Source organism: Mirounga angustirostris, unplaced genomic scaffold, assembly GCF_029215605.1.
Source record: "Mirounga angustirostris isolate CCGP_5_RB_7025 unplaced genomic scaffold, mMirAng1.0.hap1 SCAF_11, whole genome shotgun sequence".
Taxonomy (NCBI): Eukaryota; Metazoa; Chordata; class Mammalia; order Carnivora; family Phocidae; genus Mirounga; species Mirounga angustirostris.
Window position 1 is genome coordinate 11062324 of NW_026991719.1, and position 24316 is coordinate 11086639.

Genomic DNA, 24316 nt, shown 5'->3' on the forward strand with positions numbered 1-24316 from the left:
GCATAATGTAAAATTCTCCATTTCAAATAATTTTGCCATTCTATAACATGTAACCACACAAACAAAAACATTGAATGGCTCAGCATGGTCACTGACAATATACTTTGGGCTGGGTGAGTGAAAAACTGGTTCTAATCTCAGATCTGCTTCTAACAAAACATGTAACCATGATCTCTTAACTTTTCCTGGGCTTGAGCTTGGGAGTGACAAATCTTGAGATCCATTTTTGCTTTTACATTCAAATGTGATCTTCTCCAGAATCTTTATCACCCCGACCTCAAAATCATATCTTTCTTTACTGAACTCTAGTTCCTCTGTGACTCTATAAGGCTCTTATTTCTTCCTACCTCATATTTTGGCTATTTCTGTATGAATTTAGCATAAGAACATGGATCTTTGGAATCACACAATCTAGAATCAAATCCAAACTTTGCCACTAAGTTACATCACCTATAACCCTCAGTTACCTAATTGTAAAATGGGAAACACTATATTTATCTCTAAGTATTCTTGTGAGAATGAATGATATAGAGATCAGCAAATATTTTCTGTAAAGGTCCAGACAGTAGGTACTTCAGCTGTGTAGGCCAGACTGTCTCAACTCTGTCACAACTACTCAACTCTACCATTGTAGCACAAAAGCAGCCATAGACAATACTCAAACAACTGAGTGTTCTGTGCTTCAGTAAAATGTTATTTATAAAAACAGAGAGTGAATTAGATTTGGTTCTTTGGCCATAATTTGCCAATCTCTGATACAGCGTATATAAAAATACTTGCCACAGTACCCGACACAACATATGTGCTCAATAAATGAGATGACAGCTGTCTGTATTTTAAAGTTAATGTTCTTTCTAAATAGTAAGCTCTTTAAAGCCAAGACATTTGGATTTTGCACCTTCTGTAACTCCTCCCAAAGATCCAGGATGATGTACTGTATATGAGAGATATTTATTTTATTTTATTTTATTTTTTTAAAGATTTTATTTATTTATTTGAGAGAGAGAGAATGAGAGACAGAGAGCACGAGAGGGAAGAGGGCAGAGGGAGAAGCAGACTCCCTGCTGAGCAGGGAGCCCGATGCGGGACTCGATCCGGGGACTCCAGGATCATGACCTGAGCCGAAGGCAGTCGCTTAACCAACTGAGCCACCCAGGCGCCCTATGAGAGATATTTAATACATTAAACAAATACTGACATTTTAAAGATTCTTTGTAGAAGTTCCCCTTCCCCTCCAATCTTATTACAAAAGAAAATGGACAGCTTGTATCCTTGCAAATAATTTTCAAAAGTCTGTAGAGTCACCACCATCAAAACCTCATTTCACAACTCTCTATACAATTTAGGTCTGTACCGTGTATTCCATTCTTAACCTAGTAATTTCACAGTTTGCTGATGGCTGACAGACCGAATGTCTTGTGGAATGAAAGAGGCTGCTCATTAATAAAAATTGGCAAAGTCATTGCTTACACAAAAACAAGGAAACTTCCTCCACTTGATTTTTAAGGAACTTTATTTTTATTTTTATAAACATTTAAGATATGAGGAATTCTTAATCTCAGGAAACAAACTGAGGGTTGCTGGAGTGGTGGGGGGTGGGAGGGATGGGGTGGCTGGGTGATAGACACTGGGGAGGGTATGTGCTATGGTGAGCGCTGTGAATTGTATAAGACTGTTGAATCACAGATCTGTACCTCTGAAACAAATAATACATTATATGTTAAAAAAAAAAAAGGAAGAAGATAGCAGGAAGGGAAAAATGAAGGGGGGGGGAATCAGAGGGGGAGACGAACCATGAGAGACTATAGACTCTGAGAAACAAACTGAGGGTTCTAGAGGGGAGGGGGGTGGGAGGATGGGTTAGCCTGGTGATGGATATTAAAGAGGGCACATTCTGCATGGAGCACTGGGTGTTATGCACAAACAATGAATCATGGAACCCTACATCTAAAACTAATGATGTAATGTACGGTGATTAACATAACATAATAAAATAAAAAAATAAATAAAATAAACATTTTATGGAAACACAGAATATTTCACATGGTGAAGTGTTTGGTGTAAGATGCAGTATTGGGCACAACCTAAGTTGATGTGACCTGATGAAATGGGACATATGTAGATCGTGGTGCTAGGGAGGAGAGTTATAAAAAGCAGCACAGGGTATCAGCAGCTCCAGCTAACCCCCTGAGCCTTGGGTAGCATTTGCTCTAGTAAATACCTGGCATCGTGCACTGCTGAAATAAAACCAAGTTTTTTCCCTTCTGTTCTATGAAGGCCTTTCCATTCTAGAACCATGAAGAATATAATGTTCCCCAGACCCAGATCCAGAGGCAATTCTTCTATCTCTCATTCCCAGTGTAGCATATTATAAGCTCTGAAACACCCTGACAATTGTTTTGGATTGGGTAGAGTTTGTCCTGTCGCAGGCTGGTTTAAATTTTTCCTTCATTGTGGGTGTTCTATGGAATCAGAGGAAAGATCCTTGGTGTAGGAGAACTGGGCATGTCATTTTAGAGAAACACAGCTCTTGGCAGATTTGAGCTACAGGAATCTAATTATTTGCCTGGAAGGATTTTCAATGAGCCAGACACTGTGCTGGGCCTGGAGATCCAGAACTGAGTAAGATACAGTCCTGCCCTGGAAGGGCTCCAGTCTAACAAGGCAGGCAGAGATAAGATAAATTAAGTAATAGGAATAAATGACAAACAAGGAAAAGAAAAGTGGCTCTAACTTTGCAAATGAATATGTGACTCAAATATTGTTAGAATTTGGGGGCTGGCACCTACATATCTGTTTACTTGAGTCACTGAACTCAATTTAACTAGAAGGCAAGGAGTAATTAGTGCTAATAAATGCCCAGCTGCAGGTCTGATTCAAGTTTAAAGCCAAGCAGGTGACAGTATCTGATGTTTTAAAGGTGCTGGAAAGATTCCTGCTGATGTTGCATTAGGGAGGATTTTCCCTCTACTCTCAGGTTTACAATGCAAATACCCCTAGAAGAAGGAATCCATTGACTTAAATTCATACTAAGATATAAGGAGCTGATATGAAATTTTCATTCTGACAGTACATTTGAGGCCTATGAAGAATAGTGAGAACGAGCAAGTTGGATGCCTGAGACGAGAAATCAGGATGAAGAGGGTTAAGAAAGATACAAGGAAGGGATACAACAGAAGTACCAAAGATAAATTCATGAATTGTCTCTACCTTACATATTTAAATAACTACTTAAACATTGGTCCACATTAAAAAAATTATGTTCTTTGTGACGTTTTATATATGCATTTTCTGAAACCTAAAACAAATAGATGATAGCATTTCATCCACAAACAATTCCATGCTTCCTTAGCTTTGTAGGAGCAGAAGTAAAATTAACTCCACATGGAAACCAAAGCCTAAGGCTTTGATGGCCGAACAGAATACAAAGAGAACTATGCAGTCCATTGATTTCATGACAAGCAAGATCACACTTTCCAAGAAGTTTCTTAAAAGGCAGCAGTTTAAAAAAGAGGGGACAGTAGACCAGAACTCCACAAGTGTCCTGCAGATCCAAACACCTGGGGTACTTTAGTAAAATTCAAACAAATCTTTTAAATAGGAGCCAAAGGTGTTAGCTCATTGTTGGAAAATTTCTATCCAGTGTGGCAGGACACAAGTCTTTGCTGATGAAAAAGTGTCAAATCTATTTTTGTCCACTTCTCTTCTGATTTCTTCTTTGATATTCTCTTCTCTAATACATTTGATCTTACTCTTTGTTTTCTTTTTAAGTTTTTTGTTGACCCACTCCATTAAGTATTGATCATCCCTGACCAAAATATAAACAAGGACATACATCTTGCTTTGTATATGCCCTTCAGAGACAGTCAAATTCTAAACTCATGTTACTTAAAAAGGCCTGAATCCATAGTGGAATAGTGAGGTGAGGCTTGGGTATTGTACATATTATTGCTCAAACAATATTTGTTGAATTGAATATAATGGATTGAAGTAAAAGTCAGGGCACCGTGGCATATGGTGTGTAATATGAAAGAAAAAAAGAGAAGGTATTTTTGGAGAAGGTATTTTTGTCTCACTCGTCCACAATGTCTTTGCTAATAATTTGTTTTCTTTCTTTACTTTCCATTGCTTCTGAGAATTTTATGCCAGCATTCTGACTTTTATAGAAGCATAGGATTATTTTTTTTTTAATTTGAAGGTATTATGTTGCAAAGTATCTAATCCAACACCCTTGTTTTACCAATGAGGAAGTGACTTCTTTCATCAAGTTAGGTGAGGTAAAATAATGGAGCCCATAGATAGGAAAGGTAGGTCAAGAATCAAACTCTTGACTTCTATTTCAATGCTATCGTCTCCTACCCCACATTAATTCTTCATTTGCTCCAACTCAAGTCCAAAGACACAAACAAATACAATTCCAAAGGCATGTCATTTTGGAACCAACCTTTTTGGAACTCATTTTTCAAAGAACTATTGGAGGAAGAAGATAAGAATTAAGATGAGAACATAAAGTATCTTCAAATTTTGCAAATGTCTGAAAAGACTGTTTAAATTCAAGGTGCAACAGTTGACTTTCAGTTCAAGGTGCAACAATGTCAAGATCGATTTGATAGTTTTACATAGCATATGTCACTAACATAGCATATCTACTTTCTGAAAAATTTTACTATCCCAGGGATGAAAGTCATTAAGTCAAATTTCCTCCCTTCAGGCAACCTGTTGAGAACTCATTTTAGTTTTAAAGACCCTCAGAGGAGACTTTATATTCTTTCTTTGGATCCTATAATAATTTACTCTAGCACCATGCAGAAATTCTTCCTTATATAACTTAAATCACAGTTGCTACAACTTAAATCAGTAGCTTTTTCCTACATTTGTTAACATGATAAACAAATGGCTACCATTTTTGGAAGAATGGAGGGAATTACCTCACTGTTTTTACTTTCATACATTTTGTCCCACTAGATTTAGTAGACATATGCTTGGTCATCAACACTATGTTGCTAATTTAATTTTACAGTGTGTTTCACTTCAGCACCAAGATGTTCTTCATCTCCCAGTTTTCACTTTGCTGTACCCTTTGGGGCTCCTACTTTGAAACGTATGATGCTGAATGCTATCCTGGTTATTTCTGATACTATAGTAGACAAGGATTTTAGAGTAAACACCCTTGGCCTTGAGTCTCTGGCCTCAAAACTTGATGAATGGCCTAGGGAAATTTGTTACTCTCTGAACTTCTATTTCTTCAGCTTTGAGATGATTTGGTTAAGACCATTAATAGAATACAATATATGTTATACAGATACAGGTCAAAAGTGGTATTGCCATATACTCTAAGGCCGTTGGTATTTTCTTGTAATTTAATGATTGTGCTTTCTCTTCTGGGCTCTAAGACAAAAAGTAAGCTGATCAAGATATATTCCTACAAATTTCAGACATTAAGGATAGGACAGACCCATTCCCTGAGTGTGACCTTATAGAGTAGGGGGTTCTTAACCTGAGGGTTAGGTGAAAACTCCAGGAGGTCCTTGAATCTCCCTAAAGTGTATGCATATTTCCTGTACTGGGGTATTCAGCTCTTTTGTTTGTTTGTTTAGGGGAAAAGTTCCTTAAGGAAGCTATGATCCTCCAACTGCTAACAATTCTGCTTTAAGATTTAGTGCATGCCTCCAGAATGGGTATACCTGAGGCAAAGTTGGTAAGGAAATATTGTTTGCCTTAAGTGTCTTATTATTTGACTGACCAAGTACCTAGGGGTTTTATGCTACCCTCCAAATACACAGAGTCCTCCAAACCATAAATAATTATGGGATTGCTCCTCCACAACAGTACCCCTTATCACCAAGATATCTGTTCCCCCTCATCATCAAACATTATCTGACCTGAAACTTATTCTTTTATGGCATTGGAGGTGATTTTCTTGTTAATCTCTTTTGATTCAATTCATGATTCTAGGTGTGGATGATTCAGTGTTCCACCTTCCCAGTAGTACTTGAGTTGTAATAGAGAACTCTCAGGGATTGACATGCCTCTCCCTCTGATGATAGATTAAGGCACCACTGAGAGTAGGTGGAGTATAGATTTCTAGACAGACATCCAACAGTGTTCCCCAAATAATCCTGTCTAATAACTGACTCTACCCACACACATACAAGGCCAACTTTTCTCACATAACCTCCTATCCTTGACTCATCCGGAGCTTGATGCAAGAACTTCAAAAGATTCTAACTTTAGTTACAGAATGATTTTTATGGCATAGAAAAAAAGAAAATTCTCTATTTAGATGTCAGAGCTGAAAATAAAATGCACAGTGAACTTAGACCTGCCTAAATGTTACCAGTGGTGATACTTTGATTATCTTACTCTCAATTTTGATGAGACATATAAGCCCATATTTTCTGTTAGAAGGCAGCTATAAAAGCTGTGATTTCTTGCCTCTGTGCCTATTTGAACCATGTTTATCTTTATATCCTATAATCCAGGCAAAATTACATTCTCATTTTCCAATTCTGTGTCCAAATCCTCATTAGTTTTGTGACTTGACTTAATGCAGTAATTAATGACTGTAACATAAGCCCCCACATCAGAATTAAGCAGTGAGTCTTCAGAGAAGTGCTGGGAAATGCCATGGAAACCACAACGATTCCATTCTTCCTAGAGTCAAGCAAGGTTGGGAGGGTGGGAAGCAGTGGTCCTCAAAAAAGGCGCCACTGAGGGTACAAGTATTAGAGTTTAGAAAGTGTGTTCTGTATATGACAGACTCTCTTAAAGTTCTGGAAAGCTCTGTCAGGCTTCTAACTGGGTTCAGAAATTCACACATACTCATGGACATAATACTTATTCAAACACAGCAGCATTAGGATTTTACCCTTGTTTGGAGGAAAAGAGGGAATTGTGCAATGAAACTCATGGCAGCTGGCATGAGCACTTGTCCTTGACTGTTTACCTGATTGGACTAGCAATAGCAACCAGTAGAGTTTCCTCCTTTTGGAGGTAACTTTCCAATGCATTTAACATTCATCAGAATTTGCTCTGAAGGTGATGGGGCAAAGAACAGAATACTGAAAAGGTAGCTCAGGGCATCAGGAACTCCACACTTGCTTGCATCATTTACTGTATCCTCCAGGCTCATAGAACTGCCTCTCTAACCCAATCAGTCATTCTGAGTCTTAGTTTCCTCATCCATAATATGAGATTGAACTAGAAAAGATTAGATAAAATCTGAGGCTCCTTGTAGCTCTATCTTACATCTATAACTCAAAATGATCTCCTTCCCAAACCGCAAAATTCCCTCTGGATGAGGAAATAAGAGTGAGTCCTTTGTGTCCCTTAGGGCTTGGGAGTAAGCAAGCGAGGATTCTGAAGTTTAAGGTGCTGATCTCAAATTATTTTTGGATCTTTGAACCTTTCTCTCACAAGTTAAATATCCAATTCTTGAAAAGAGAAACCTGATTTTCGAGTGGGGCAGGGAATATTGGACTACCTATAGTTTAAGAGGCAGCCTTGTGTTCAACATACAGTTTTCACAATGACAAATACTCAATACTAAACTCCCTACTGAGAAATTTCCCAATCACAAATTAGACCATTTATACCCTCTGATTCACTCAGCAGGAGTATCCATGAGATATTATTTTAGAATGTATTCATGAATTATGGGCTTATATGCTTTTAGACAATTTTACAAAGATGGTTGGCTGGCACAATTATTAACTAGATATGTAGGCTAACAGAAATTACATGGTATATTTGAGCCAGCAGAGTCGAAGGGCTAGTCTGCTATTAATCATTACCTGAATTTTCTTGTGGCAGGAAGCCAAAGGAAATTCGGAGGTCCTAGTGAGCCTGTTCAACTCATGTTGACATGGGCCTCTGCCTGGTCCGTAGTGCTGTCTTTGAAAGCCTCCCTGGATGGCATTAATCCCCAAATAAATACATATAATATCACCATGGCTCTTATGAGACACATGAATTACTTTAGCACATTCTCATAGCACATAATCCAAAAGAAAGGCAATCCATTTTAAAATGGGAAAAAAAAAATTTACATCCTCAAAGCTCAGCAGTCTCTCCAACAAGTCTATCCTTGCTTGTGGCATTTAAAATTACAAACCAACATCTGTACTGAAGAGAATACAACATTTATCACTGGACAGCCATTGAAAGACAATTAAGGACATATATAATTATGTAAAGTTCTACACATAACACACACTCAGAGCAAGGCCATCTCATATCTGATTGATCATTCCTTTCAAAGGACAATAAAACAAATGCTTTATTTGATGTTTCATTTTAGTAGGGATATTTTGCTAAATTTGAGCAGTTAGATGAAGGATAGGAAGCAATAAATGAGGTGGGGATTACAGACAGAATGCTATGGGGTGGGGAAGATGTCAGTTCTGAGATTTAGGAAGACTTGGATTCAAATCCAATCTTAGTAAGTGACTGTGAGGTCATTTAACCTTACATTGATCTGCAGTTTTTCTCAGTTCCAGATTCATACCAAATGTTCAATGAATGTCATAATAACCCCGAGGTGGCTGTGGGATAAAAGGGAGGGAAGGGGGGAGACCGCTCTCCCTATTCCCCCTAACCCATATACATGAACATTTCCTTATTCAGTACCTGTTACTCAGGCTTTACTCACTTTCCATACCTAGTTTCAAGCAGATAGATATCCTCCTTGCCTTGGGTTTCCTCCCTTTGGGAGGCATTTAGCTCATAACAGAAGTGATAGTTGCATCTTTTTATCTTAAAACCCTATTTGCAGTTCACAAGCATTTGTTCCCTTTCTCTTTTGCCAGAGGTAAAATAACCCCAAACAAAATGTTAAGAAAATTATTATACAACACTTTCAGATACAGAATGGCTAAGAAAATTGCTATATGGTGCTCTTAGACATACAGTGACCATGGACAAGTCAGTTCTCATTATTCTAATGTGTAGACTTAATAACATTTTATCTTGATGAATATCTGGGTGTATAAATAAATACTAGATATGAAATGACTTTGAAATATAAAATGTAACTGGAATGTGAACAGTATTAGTTGAGTCTTTGGTACTTTGGGCTCTTCTTTCTGGGGGTGTCCAATTTAGCCCTCTCCTATTCAACACCTTCAAAACATTTTTGTTCAGGAAATATCAAAGCATTTGGAAAAGTTTTAGCCACAGATTTATCAGTTGCTCTCCAAGTTGAATCCAATCCATATTTGGACTTAATTAACATGGGCCAACCATATGTGTGCACATTTTTCTGAAAGGACCAGGCACAGATGGGAACAGATATTGTATTTTTGTCCTTCCCAGCTAGTATTGCTCAATGCATATGGGTATTTTCTGTGATGCCTTTATAATGTTTGGTAAACATGGACCTTCCTAGTCAGCCACTGGCATTTTAGTCAAGGGAGAGGAGTAGAACAGCCAATGAACCAACAGTGATGTGATGCATCTCTTCCAAAACCCAAGGTCAACAGTGAAAAACAAGTCTTATATTTCTTTGAAATTAATTAAGAGGATAAAGTCTAACCATACAGCTTAGATCCAGGGTGGGGTTTATGTTCAGCCCTAGACAATATTGAAAGAATGATTTCTCTCTGGTGTCCTGATTTCTCTCTGGTGACCCTACTTGGGCCTAATTGTCCTGCCTTGGTTTCAAGTAGAAAGTATATCTCCCAAAGAGAGTGCTAACATCACTGAAAAATTGCAGATGTCTTTCTCAATCTTCCTATTTCCCTTTTAAAATTTTCTCCTTTTACTATATCATGTTGACAGTAATTAAAGTCATCCATTGAGACATGCTGAAGTTGTGCTTCTCAAAATGTGCTCTAGGACACCAGCATCAGTATTACCTGGGCTGCTTATCAAGAGGGCCTGAGAACCTGCATTCAAATACCCTTGCTATGATAAAGGGTATCTTGATCAGACAACCAGCCTGGCAGTGTCTTTTAATCCACTGACTCCCTAACTCTTCTCTCCCCTCTCCCCATCTGTGGGTTGTATTAATGATGTACTTTTAACTTGACTTCTAACTTGCCCCCAGGCTACTTTCACTTAAGGTCTAGGTGGCTTCAGACGATACTCTTGTTTGATACTGGATGCATCCTGTCAAATCTCCCTGGCATTAGAATGTCACATGGTTCAGAAATTTCAAAGTACAACTGAGAGGAGAGATTCAACAAACCTACATTGTATCATAAGGCTGTCCTTATGTTCTTGAGGAAAGAGGGGATTGTGTTCTAGGATGCTGGATGACAAAGCCCAATGGGGGCAATAAATATGTCACCTATATACCCAGATAGCCAGAAAGTTCCTATTTTAAGAAGCATTATTACTTGCATTTAAAATTTTCATTATATTCGAGAATGCAAATTCACCTATAAGAAGAAATCCTTTAAGCTGGCCACCTTCACTGACAGTTTAGAATCATAAAAATTATGAACAGGATAGGGTTGTGGGTGGAGAATGAGGCCCGAGATTTATTCAAGGTCAAATAGCTCTTTATGGGTAAGCTGGGTCTACCACCTAGGTCCCTGAATCCCCAGTCAATGATACTTCTACTCTGTGAAGCTACCAGGAGAGGCTAGAGGAATTTTTAAAAGAATAGATCATGAGAAGTCTGGATTCCTGAAGAAAAATGAAAGGGGTATCCCTGAGCAGGTACAAGGCAACTAAGGTGTCTACAACCTACTCTGTTGACTTTGCCGACAAAAGAGGATGATAAACTACTAAGATTTTTTTTTCTAAGGAGAAAATGTAGTAGAGTGGAAAATAAATAAATGGATCTGACATCAATTAAAGTTGGGTTCAAATCTAACTTTGGTCACTTAATGGTTTTGTAGCCTTGGGAAAATGGCTTAACCTCTGAGCTTCAATTTGCTTATCTCAAAAACAAAGAGAATACTGCCTTATGTGATGGTATCCCATGACTGTAAAATAATAAGAGTGCTTGACCTACAGCAGGTGCTCAGAGAATTATGATTATTAATACTATCATTGTCATCACTTAAATTTTTATTTTTCCTTAATAAGTATTTTAATGCTAAAAAAAACTCACCATAGGTCCTGTCCCCTCTATGGGGTTTTGCAGTGTGCTACATAGAGTGTGCTAAACGTTGGCCCTAAGAGAGGAACAATAGTAATATACCAGAGACTCTCTTGCTTCTCCTGAAAAACACAAAAATATCCCTTTGTCCTTCCTCTCCAAGCAAGACAGACTACTGTAATCATTAGAATCAACTCTCCCAAAATAGTACACTAGCAATCTTTGCTTCAGGCAAACAGATCACTCATTAAAATTTGTATTTCTACCTGAAAATTCATTTTTTCTTCAAATGGCTTTATCCCCCCTCCTCTTTCACTGGGAATGAACTCCCAATTCTAACACTGAGTTCCTTATGAACCGTAGTTGCTTCAAGAGTCAGGGAGCTTGGGTGCCTGGGTGGCTCAGTTGGTTAAGTGACTGCCTTCAACTCAGGTCATGATCCTGGAGTCCCCGGATCGAGTCCCGCATCGAGCTCCCTGCTCAGCAGGGAGTCTGCTTCTCCCTCTGACCCTCCCCCCTCTCATGCTCTCTCTCTCATTCTCTCTCTCAAATAAATAAATAAAATCTTAAAAAAAAAAAAAAAAGAGTCAGGGAGCTTTCTGCCCACCATAACAATGGAAAGTTAAATGATTAATTTGCATCTCTCTAGCTATGTGAGAACAGTCCTGGCCATGGACCCAACTATCTGTCCAAGGCTCAAGGACAGGTGGACTGAGCTTCCTGAATTTCCTTCAGCTTGATTTGCCTCACTTCTAGTAAGAGCCAGCTAGCAACTTACAGAAGGGGCAAGCAAGCTTTGTTGGCTTCCCTTGCCTGTCTTGTAATTTGGCAACACCCTCTGGGCTCTGGTGAACAGGTTCCTCTCTTCTAAATCCACAGTCCTTTCTCATTTCCACAGAACAAAAGCCTGAAATCCTCCCATAGAGCTTTAGGATGCTGATTCATTCATTTGTTCCACAAATATTTACTGAATATCTACTCTTTGCCAGGCACTGTTTTAGATGGTAAAAAAGAGAGTCCCAGGCTTTGTGGATTTTGCATTGTAATAGGGGAGAGATACATGTAAGGGTAACTGAAACAGTTTACAATGTCTGCTTCTATCAGTCGTTTAAACTTTGAGTAAGGTATAAACCCAAGAGCCGGTTTTATGGGCAAGGTAAACTGAACAGGAGAGGAATAAGGAAGGCATGTGAGATTTGGGGAGACTGACTTCCTGTGCTTCATTTTATTTTATTTTTTTTTTGCCTTTAAAATAGAAATGGGTACTCAGCCTTCTTTCTCTCAGTAACAGGGCCCCTGTAAGGGAACTTTATTCTTTACCTTGTGCAAACAGGAGCAGGGGTACCCTGAATGCATGCATGTCAACTGCAGTGACAGTGGGGGAATGTAGTAATAATGCTTCAGGAAATGAGTTATTTAACAAAAAACGAATGGAAGATGGGTGGCCTCAGCTCAGTGCCTTCAGGTGCAATGGCCTTAATATTTTAGATCATGGGGAAGAAGAGCATATCTGATATGCTGTAGGCAGTACCTGCCAGCGGAAAGTCTGAGTTTCAATTCAAATACTTAATTCTGTAAGACCCATCAAAATAGATGGGGAACATCTATTTTGGAGAGAAAAATTGTTCACGTTTTAGTATAATGTCGTGTCAGTCTTATTTGGTGCAATTTCTACACCTCAGTAGAGATAACCAAAATAATATCAAGCTAATCCCCCCCAGAAGTCACATTTTTAAAATAAAAAATAGCTTAAAAATAAAAGTAGTGCTGTGGTACTTCCTTTTGAAGGTTCTTTCCAGGGAAGAGAGCACAAGGGAAGTTCTGGGGTGATGGATATATTCTAAATCTGGATGTGGGTGCTTTTTAGATAGGTGGATAAAGATGTAAAATATCATCATGCTCTCTAACTTAAGATTTGTATGTTTTTACTGTGTTTAATGTATACTCCAATGAAAAAGGGAAAAATAAGTAGAGGGCAAGTCTGAATTTTAGGCCTGCAGGTGTGTGGTGAACAAGACATAAATTATGGGCTCTGTGACCCATGAAGGGATTGATTAGGTCTTTACAATCTTTCCCCATTTGCTCAGCTAATGACATGATGTAGCGAACTACAAACCGTTAACTTTTCTCCTTGTATTGGTGCCCATCGGGTTCCAATACAAAACCTATCAAGAAAGGAAATTAGAAAAACAAATGAGGAAGAAGGAAAATACCGGCTGAGTTCTCAGCTGAGACAGAATTAGAGAGGTTTTTTTTTTTAAGATTTTATTTATTTATTTGAGAGAGAGAGTGAGAGAGAGAAAGAGCACAAGAGGGGGGAGTGGGAGAGGGAGAAGCAGACTCCCTGCTGAGCAGGGAGCCCGATGCGGGACTTGATCCCGGGACTCCAGGATCATGACCTGAGCCGAAGGCAGTCGCTTAACCAACTGAGCCACCCAGGCACCCCAGAATTAGAGAGTTTTATGCTTGTTGGGAATTTCTCTCAGTGGGGTTTTCCATTCTGTTCATAGTTTTGACCCTAAGAATTCTGGGTCCCTGTAGGATTGTGAGATCTTCCACAAAGGCAGAAATAATTGTGTGTGAGACCTCTTCTCCCTAAATAAATGTGAAAGTTTCACTTCACAAAAGAATCATATTCAGCAAGCCTATGATTAAGAATATTAAAACTGGGTTTTTTCCAATAGCAAATGAATGGTTGCATGTTTTTCAAAGCTGTATTCATTTCCACTATTATTATTTTCTAACTTCTCAAAAGTAAACTTTTCAAAATCACGATGAAATTTCCAGTTTCTGGTTTTGATTCACTTAAATTATGCACATGCCCCCTGATTGTTTTTGTCAGATGAACATATTTTTTATTTTATGAAAATATTTCTATTTTAAAAAATAGAGAATAAATGGATTCTCATTGTGTTAATAACAAAACCCCTATTCATAGATCCTGCTGAGGTCTTTTCCCCCTTAATAAAGTGCCAGGTTTTAAAAAGTTTTGATTACTAGAAATTTTCATTTTGATTCTTTTACTCTGCCCTTAAAGAGTTCATGCCATTGATCTCAACAATATTGTGTTTTCCAAAAAATAAAGTCTTCATGATAGGAAAAAAATCTAAATATCTATATCTCCATTTATATCTATCTCTAAATGAACTCTATGATTGACAAAAATTATATATCCTGTCTAAAATGCTATTTTTACGTCAGTTGTTTAGAACTCAGAGCTATTTTTTTTTCCTTTAGAAACATGGTATTCATGTTCTCAGAACAGCCCACAGAAGCTAGGTAATTTGTTTAGCAATGAAGGTGAAATACTGTATGTTTATGGCACAATTTTAATTATAATAAAATAAAGCAAAGGATTACTGAATAAGACAGAATTTTATAATTTTACCTTTCAGCTATTGTTTGAAGACAGGCATGTTTAATTACGTGAAGATGGACATCTTCAAATAAATTATACTTGTCAACACAGATAATGCTGAATAAAGAGTAAAAACAAAATATGAATCACCCAACCAAACAGAAATACTTACTTTTAACATAGTGTTGTGTTTATTTCCAAGACTGAAAACTTATTTTTACGTAATTGAGATTATAATGCACTGTTCTGTATCTTGCTTTTCCCAATCGTTCTTGTATTTGAACAAAAATTTGAAGACTGTCAGCATAGATTCTTCACCTGATCTGACTTCAAATCCCAAACATTTTTTTTCTTTAACATAAGTGTGCTACTACTTTTTGTTTTGTCTTGGCTTGCATGGAATGTATAAAATGAAGCCAAGAAAGGAGAAGGGAGTTTAAGTACCCGTGCAAGCATCAGAGGGTTCTACGCGTATAAAAGATGTCTGAGAGAAAATGAACAAAATCGGGAGCAGCGAACTTAGAATAACAGGGATGCTAATGTTAGAACTAAATGGGAATAAGCATCATTTTATCCTATCCCATCTTTTGAAAAGGAGATGAATGTTTATTGAGTTTAAGGTCTTGCTTAGGGGACAGAGAGTGTTTGAGGCAATACTGGGAAAGGAACCTAGATCTGGTGGTGCTCAATTTCCTTCCTTACATATCTGAGGTCTAGAAAAATTGAAGAGGAAGAGGTGTGCATCATCTCCTGGAGGAATAAACAAGGAAATGGCGAAAGAGATAGCAGCTCAGTCAATATCCTGATACAAGGCATGGTCAGAGCTGCCTGGAGCTCTGAAAAGTTAAGGAAACAGGGAAGGAGGAGCGGAGTAGCCTTCCTTTGGTGCAGAGAGGTGAAGACTATTTATAAGCTACCGTCCTTAAATGTTCTTTTAACTCAAGCATTACTTGCTCCAGATTTGTCAAAATTCTAGAATAAGTGCTACAATATATTGTGAACCTATCCATGTGGATTAGCAAATGAAGAGTTAAATATTTGCCCATTTGATGGAAGGAGAACAATGCCTGTCACAACCAATTATGCTTATCACATCATTTACTGTCCTTGAAGCAAAGTCCACCTGTCTCAAAGTATAACTCTAAAATAGTATAAACTTTACGTCTTTTGGACATCAGTGTAAGAGCCCATTGTTGTCATATGATACTATTTCTCAGCACTCTTGTTGATTCTAAAATAAACTTGAGATCACTGAGGTGGGAGTTAGAGGCTGGAAGATGGGAAATAGAGAGTAAGGGGTTATAACGAAATTCTATAACGTTCCTAACATTTACAAATGACTACTTGTTCACTTGAAAAATAGAAAGCATTGCCTTGTGTGGATCTTAGATTTCATTATTTCAATCAGTGTCACTTTGCTTAATGCCAAATGTTGATTTGTTTCTCAAGATTCAGACCTTGTAGATCTAAAATTTGTTTTTAATTTTTTTTCTTTGCTAAGACTCACCTTGACCTTATCCTGTCCCATGGACTTGAAGAATTTTCCAATGGATGTCCAGACTTGTACAATGCAGCTGGAGAGTTGTAAGTCCCCACTGTTGAAATGACTGCCTGCTTGTTTTAACCGATGACCTGGTTCTTTTAGTGTGTCATTAAGAAGAAAGGACCCATAAGACTCATTCTCTACCTATTACCAAATCCCAAGGCCCTAATGGAAGGATAAGCAAGTGTGCATGTCTCATATACAGACAATCTTTCAAGTAAAATGCCAAGTAACTTGCTCTTCCTCAAAAAACAAACCCGATTTAGTAACTTTTATTTGAAATGAAAATGTCTCCTGGGAAAATTAAGATTATTAGTCATTCAATCTCTAAAATGAATCACTTTCTCATCAGAAAATTATATTTCTTTCTATCTTATGCTCATATAGACCATCACCCCAAAGGAATTTTGTCAGGAAGGGATAACTGATTTGAGGACAAGATATAGGGACCTTAGCCAGAGGAGGATGCAAGAACAGGGAGGCCAGAGATGATATGGAAAAAAAGGCAATTCCCTTAAATGGGCAGTGGATCCACAAAGGCACGGGGAAGGAAATAGAGAAATGTAATCTACTTTATCCCCTTTATGCCCTAGCCCTGATTTCACTGACATCTTTGACATGTACCATACGTTGCTGATGCCTCCAAGGTAATGGGATTTTTAGGCAAAAGACATGAACATTTTTTTTGGCTTGTTCTGTCACTTTCTCTGTTTGTAAAGTACAGAGAATAATAAGCAATACTGACCTACAGGGATGTTAGGAGATTTAATGAAGCAAGGGCAAGCAAATACTTTTAACTTCTTGGTTTAGAAAAATAATAAAGATAAAAAGACACATCAACTATTATTAAAAAAGAGGCAGTGACAGGGTTTCCTTCTGATCACTTAAAATCACTGTAGATTTCCCTTGAAATTCCCTACAGAAATAAACAAAATAATGAAATGTCTTTGTTTTAAGAAGTTGTCAGGGACAAAATGAGAATTTCTGATTTACAATAGGCTTTATGTATTTATTTGTTTCCCTATTGCCTCTTCTTTTGAGAAGAAAGTTGAGAAAAACATTTTCTTATATAATGGTTCCTTCTTTGTGTCTCCTCTCCTGCTCCAAATTCTCTCCTGCCTCAACCCAATACTTATTTTCTCTGTAAAACAGCAAGCATAGCTGTCATCTGAGGCTCCCCCAAGACTTAAAAAACTTCAATTAGTAAATATGCTTGGTCCTTGCAGGCCCTAGAAGTAACGAAACCAAAGCAGCCGCAAAGTGTTTACCACTAACTTAGAATTATTCCTTCCTCTTTTACCCTGGTATTACTTACTTCCTCCTTCCCCATCTCTTTCCCTCATCTGTCTGCCCCAGTCTGGGGCTTCAGGATGGCTGACAACAACTATTACTGTGGTGGCCAGTAAGAAGCTGACCAGATAAGGATATGGGATCACATGGATATGGGGATATGAGCTTCTTGCATTGGTTGGAGAAACCCAACAAGTACTCATATAGCGTTCAGTGCAAGAGACAGGGTTAGTTAGCCATTCTCTTTGTGGAACATCAATACTTATATAGTCTCCTCTTTTTAATTCCCAGCTTTCCATGTTTTATTTTTTGGCTTTGAATAGAAAAGGTGGCTCAAAGAAAGAGGAAAGTAGATTCCAATTAACTTTGTCATTGATTTCTGGGTAGCTGTGGCGAGTCACTATCTTGTAGTAAAAAAGAATCTATAAACTCAATAAATATGCTGAAGTTATTGGCCCACCAAGACCTAACATAATATCCCTTGTCCTCCTCACTCTCATTTTAGAGTTCAAATATCACAAAGAGGGAAGGGAGAGAAAAGATGCCTAAAAGAATAGCAGCCTTCATTTCTGGGGTACAAAAAGATCCAGAAGCACTTAACAGATAATGACCTAGTTAGCAGGAGCTTGGAAACTAAGAGCTAACTCTGGTTTACTAAACTGATAACAGTCTTACTTTGGATGGCTCAGGATTCATAGAACAATATGACCTTATATGATGGAGAATCTGTTTTACTTCATATTAATCATTGTGATGAGTGGGCCCAGTTAGCAAGATACTAGCACAAATGAATATTCCTGATTTGCATTATTCCACAACTTCCTTTTAGGTTGCTTGTTTACGTCTCCCCCACTTGGTAAAATAACAGAGGATTGACCATAAGAGCCTTAACATAAGCTTTCTTTTTTTTTTAATTTAAATATAAGTAGCCAACATATAATACATCATTGCTTTTTGATATAGAGTTCAATGATTCATTAGTTGTGTATAACACCCAGTGCTCATCACATCACATGCCCTCCTTAATGCCCATCACCCAGTTACCCCATCCCCACACCCACCTCCCTTTCCACAACCCTCAGTTTGTTTCCCAGAGTCAAGAGTCTCTCATGGTTTGTCTCCCTCTCTGATCTCTTCCCATTCAGTTTTCCCTCCCTTTCCCTATGATCCTAACATAAGCTTTCTGAAAACAAAGCTAATATACCCTAGAAGAGGGGCCAGGTTTACAATGGAAGTGTTTTAGGCAGGACTGTGATGAATTCATTCTCATTTAATAAAAATAGAAGAATGCTTTTCATTTGAAATACTAAGACTAGTGCCATGAATTGGATTGTCTTACTGGATTGTCACAGACACAGCTCTTTCTAAAATAAAGACAACCTTCAAAGGATTTTTATGTTCATTTATTTGTTTGTTCTTCAGAAAGATTTAGTAAATTAAGAGGGCAGAAGAAAATGGACTTTATAGATTCCATTCTCCCATTACACAGAAAAAATCATTCAGAAATAGCTTGTGCTCTTCAATTTCTTTGGCTCCAATGACATGTAGTTGTCACGATGATTGTAGCTCCTTTACTAAAAATGATCTTGAATTGATTGGGCATGTGTCTGCTTTAGATGGTTTCCTTGTTTGTTCTTTACATGGCTAGACTTTCAAGCTTTCCTGGAAAGATGCATTAAATTTTTCACTATGATTTGTTTACTCCAGTTGGGTACACGATGAATGACCTGATATTTGAGTGGTTAAGCGATGGTCCAGTTCAAGTTGCTGAAGGACTGACCCTGCCTCAGTTTATTTTGAAAGAAGAGAAGGAACTTGGCTACTGCACAAAGCACTATAACACTGGTAAGTTTACTTTCAGCTGCTAAACCCAAGTGGGCTCTATCTGCAGTGTGTGCAGATAAGATGCTACAAGGCATAGACCTTGGCTCAAAACCCCCTTTACAGATAAGATGTCTGCACCCTCTGGAATAAGTCAGTGAGCACAATAGATAATTTCTCCAAAATGGAGAGAGAAGGAAAAAGATTTGGGATTCTTTTGCTGTTCCCTTGCTGACCACGTGCTGTCAAATGAGTTTGAGGAAATGTGTACAAGACCTTGTATATAGTGCAGGAAATGTATAAATTCTGGCCCGTTCCTGGCATCCACTCTTGCCACTGGATCCTCAGATCAGTTTGTACTCTCTGACTTAGTGGAAGAGAGGAATAACCACATAGGACTTTGTAAACCCAGAAATACAGTTGCTGTGCTCTCCAGTCCTTGATGGGGATAAGAATTTGGATGAAAACCAGCTGGTGGGAATTCACCTGGTTCTAAAGCCACGCACTGTCGTAGTGCTGATAGACACACAGGTCGGGGGAGAATATGAGGAGGTAGTAACAAGTGAGCCTATGTTGTTACCTAGAAGATCATGCCTGCCCAGTAAAGTTGATGGCTTTTCCTACAAATGTCCCAGTCTTTGATACCACACAAGCTGATCATGGAGAGGCAAGCTAGACAGGATAATTCATTCAGTGACTGCTCCAGATCCCTTGCTAAATAGAACATTCATGAACACTTATTCCAATAGTCAATAGTGCTTCTTATGAAGTGACCAAAACCTGGTTCCAAAGTGTTTTTCCTGACCAAGAGGAATCCAACCCTATCTCTCATAATTTGTGTGGACTAAGCCAAATTACCTTCCGGGGTTCTGTCTCCAAACCAATTAAGGGGAAAGAAAAGTGGCAAGGGACAGGAACATTTGTCTCTTAACAGTATGTTAAAAGTTTTAATATCTTTGTATACACTCCTTTTATAAGTATTGTAACACTGTAAACAGATTTTAGGAATATTCTAAATGTCCTCAAGCAATTACCCAGAAAGCTAGGAAATTGTTACAATGACTAGATTATATGCATGTCATATACAAATGTACATTTTTCTCTTATTATGGATGGCACAAAGATAGATACACAATTATCCAATTAATTTGAGGGCCCCATGTGAACTTTACTATTTTCAACTGTTACATATTATGCATTATATATTATATGCTATACATACATACTGCAGCTTATGTATTGTATGTTATATATTACATATTATAACCTCACAAAATGTCACTATTTCTACTTGTCAGTTTCTGACTGTCTTGCAAATTCTGAAGTTCTGTCTAAATAATCAAGCTACAAGCACAGATTTAGAAAAATCATTCAGTCCAGTGACTCTTTTTTTTTTTTTTTATTAAGTAGGCTCATGCAGGGCTTGAATTCACAACCCTGAGATCAAGACCTGAGCTGAGATCAAGAGTCAGATGCTTAACCAACTGAGCCACCCAGGCACCCTTAGTCCAGTGACTCTTAAGATCACTCATTCTCACAAATGTTAATTCCATTACTGGTTGAGTTGAAAAAGAGTTGAATTGGTTATGTAGGGTTAGCATTTTGTGCAATCTTCCAAATCCACCTGTAATACTCTTAAAAACTGAACAGTGGGAGGCTAGAATGGGAAAGATAAATTCAAATTGGATCTTAAATCATTATTTCCTGCTTTCAGGAAAGTTTACCTGCATCGAGGTTAAGTTTCACCTGGAACGCCAGATGGGATACTATCTGATCCAGATGTACATCCCCAGTCTGTTGATAGTCATTTTGTCCTGGGTCTCCTTTTGGATAAACATGGATGCAGCCCCTGCTAGGGTTGCACTGGGCATCACCACTGTCTTAACAATGACCACCCAGAGTTCAGGTTCCAGGGCATCTCTGCCAAAGGTAAGAAGTCTCCTCACTTGACAACAAGTGACAGGAGGCGGGGGGGGGGGGGGGGGCGGCTGGGGGGGGAGGGGTTGTCAAAGGTCTTCTGGGCTGGAAAATTCTGTGAAGACAGAAATGTTTGCCATCCTGTGGTACTGTTGGAGGTGCAATGCAATAAGAGAATGAAGAGCTGAGTTTGAGAGAATTAGAGCTCTGAGGACATGGGGGACCTTCCTGATCAGATCAATTAGGGGAGAGGAGAATCAGGGTTGAGAGAGAAGAGGAATGAGTGAAGGCAGAAACATGGCTCAGGAATTATGTCTAAGAAGCCCTTGAGTGCTTCTGACCTCATGTTGTTCATGAGCCATGAAGCTTGCAGGAATTAGAGTAAGATTGATGCAACTTATGCTGTACTATCAACTATTTATTGGTGAGCCTATTGTGATTCATGTGCTCAGTGAAGTCATTTACAATAATAAGTTTGAATTAAGCTCCTGGAAATTTACACAGAAAAGCCATGTCAGTGAGTATATATGAGAAATAAATATAAATATTAGAGTGCAGCAAAGTAGATACACAAATCTTTGTCATTCCTTAATTTACCTTAATGGTTGACACACAATTATTTTCAAGTGACATAGTTACCTAGAGAAAGAACAGTGGAGTCTTCCAAGATGGTGAAAATTCTGACAACCATGGCAGGTGGACAGAGAAGCATGAGATGGATAACAGGTACACATAGACATTTTGTAGCACCTCAAATAATAATCCATAATGGCTGTATAATTTATTTTTATGTAAGGGCAGGTCCTCTATATTTGTAAATATTGCTTAAGCAAACAATGATAAATGTCCTGTTTGTGAAATGTCCCAGCACTCCAGAAGTGTGCCTGCGTGTGTTTCCTTTTCACTGAGTACATTGAGCCACTGGCTTCAATTTTCCAGGAGTGTGAGTTCAATTTAGTATTCACTGTATACTGTCTCATACTGGTTGAGCAGTCTCTCCAAAACCTAGTTCCAGCAAATAATTGAGGTATAATCCCCTATCTTTGCTGGCTTGAGCTTATGTTCAGTTGTGCTACATTTGACATAAGCTATGTTAGATCATGTTCCACATTAACTTCTGTGTTGGAAGATAAGATGACATATGGAGGAGGTCTGTGGCTATACTGGAGATGGACTGAATGCTGGGAAAATTGTCATACAAACTTTCCAACTTCTATGCCTCCAAAGATAAATATTAGATTTGTATGCTAATAGAGAAAGGGATAGATCCATCTCTGATACTTCTTAATTTTCTAGAATAACAAATAGTATAAAATACTTGTGTTGTATTTCTATTGAAATACAGATATCAGAAATACTAACAGCTTTCTTTTCAGCTACATAATAAATCAATTTTACCTAATAAAAATTCTAATCCACAGTGTGCCCCAACCCAAACAGGTTCATTTGCTTATGACTTGTTAGTTATTAGTTCTAGCCATCACTGCATGCTATGTCATTAAACCTCAGGATGCACAAAACATGTAGTTTACAATTTAATAGATAGCTAAAGTATTGGTTACAAGTTGTAAGAAGATAATCAAAAAAGAAGACATTTATAGCCTCCAAACTCCCATTGCTATGAAAAAAGTAGTCATTTAATTTCAAAATGGAAGCTTTTGTTTTTATAAATTTGTTATTCATTCTTATTAGCTATTATGATTCTACATCAAAGGTCAAAACTATTGCTAAATCAATGGTCACTGATCGGTGATCTTTGTCTGTAGAGGCAATCAGGAACTCAGATAAACTAAAAGATAGTATATTCAAAAGTCATTTTATACTTGGCTCTGAACTCATAGTGGTTATCCTTTAGCCATCAGTAGGTTTATCTTCCTATGTATGTTTTTCTTGGGCTATTATTAAACATGGTTGGCTCTCAACTGACTGTGGGGAGATGTGACTCACATGGATTACAGTGAGAAAGGAAAATGGGATAAAAAGTGAGTTATGGAAAATAAAGAATTGACCATACACTTACACACACACACACACACACACACACACACGTACTCATTTTAATTTATAAACACTGTAGTCCCCAAGCAGATGCCCTACTATGCTGATTGTACAGTTGTTCCAGAGCCTATAGCAACGCCCTTTACAGACTAGGCATGCACCTTGTACTTTCAAAATAAGACATGCTTGTTAGAGAAAAAATAGAAGATACAGAAAATATCATTAACATTAACTATCCAGTAAGTAACTGTTGTTAAGACTTTGGTATATTTTCTTCCAACCTTTCTTCAACGCACATTTGTGTAGGCAAACCCACACACATGTACACACAGACAATTGGATCAAAACTGTCTAAAAAGACAGTTATGTACTATCTGCCATTTCCATAGCATTAAAAATCTATCATGAACATACTTTGCAGTGACATAATAGCCTATCTGGCATATTAACAATCATTTATCTTACTATCCTGGATATTTAGGATTTTATTATTTGCTTTTCTAAGTGTGATCATTATAAATATATTTGTATACGAGTGCTCGTGTCTCACTGTGTTCTAGAAGACATGTGTATATATTTTCTAAATCTTATTTTACAATGGAAAAAAGAAGAAATTGAGGATGATTAGAGGAAATGAGGGACAATCTGTAGAAAAATGCCCAATATCTTCCATTCAGGCAAAAATTTTGTCTTGTTCATCATGTTAACTTCAGCACCTAGTACAGTGTGTGACTTACACTAGATGATCAATAAGTCCTCATTGAATGGATAAAGAAGTTAATGAACAACCATGTTTCCCCTTGTGAAACCATGTAGAAGATACACTTAACACACACTCTATGCGTAAATGTTTTACAGAAAATATTAGAATTCTAATATATGGAAGAATCTCATAATAATATGACATATACCACAGAGGAATGGAATTTCTCTAAAGGACTATGTCTCCCTTTTCAGAAGTTCTCAAGTAGACTTTGGGAAGTTAAGAATATATCCACAAATATGTATTTTGAAATACAGGCAGGCCTCCCAGATCTAAATCTTAAAGCCTTCTTTTCACTTAACCTCTCCAAGTCTAAAATGAGACTAACCTTATCTACTCCTTTTAAAAATTGAACTAGGATGAGATGATGTATTACTTATATAAATCATTTAGCCCAGTTTTTGTACATGGTAGGCACTCAATTCATTCTCGTTATTTTTATTGTTATTTTTCCCTGTCCATAATATTAGTAATATTAGAAGTAATATTAGAAGATTCATAAATGGCCTTATGTGTAGAAGATACCATGTTCTTCGGATGGCCCATTATTTGGTTATAATCATGATGCCAATGAGATGA

At 37.7% G+C, this 24316-nt stretch overlaps 1 protein-coding gene across 2 annotated transcripts in view; it reads left to right on the forward strand.

Moving 5' to 3' along the window:
- GLRA2 (glycine receptor alpha 2) overlaps nucleotides 1-24316 on the forward strand; it is a 175567-nt gene that overhangs the window by 52572 nt on the left and 98679 nt on the right. For both annotated transcript variants that reach the window (XM_045874888.3, XM_045874893.3), the window contains exons 5-7: nucleotides 15907-15989; nucleotides 18946-19083; nucleotides 20774-20988. In XM_045874888.3, the coding sequence (XP_045730844.1) occupies nucleotides 15907-15989; nucleotides 18946-19083; nucleotides 20774-20988 (436 nt within the window). The remainder of the gene's footprint in view (nucleotides 1-15906; nucleotides 15990-18945; nucleotides 19084-20773; nucleotides 20989-24316) is intronic.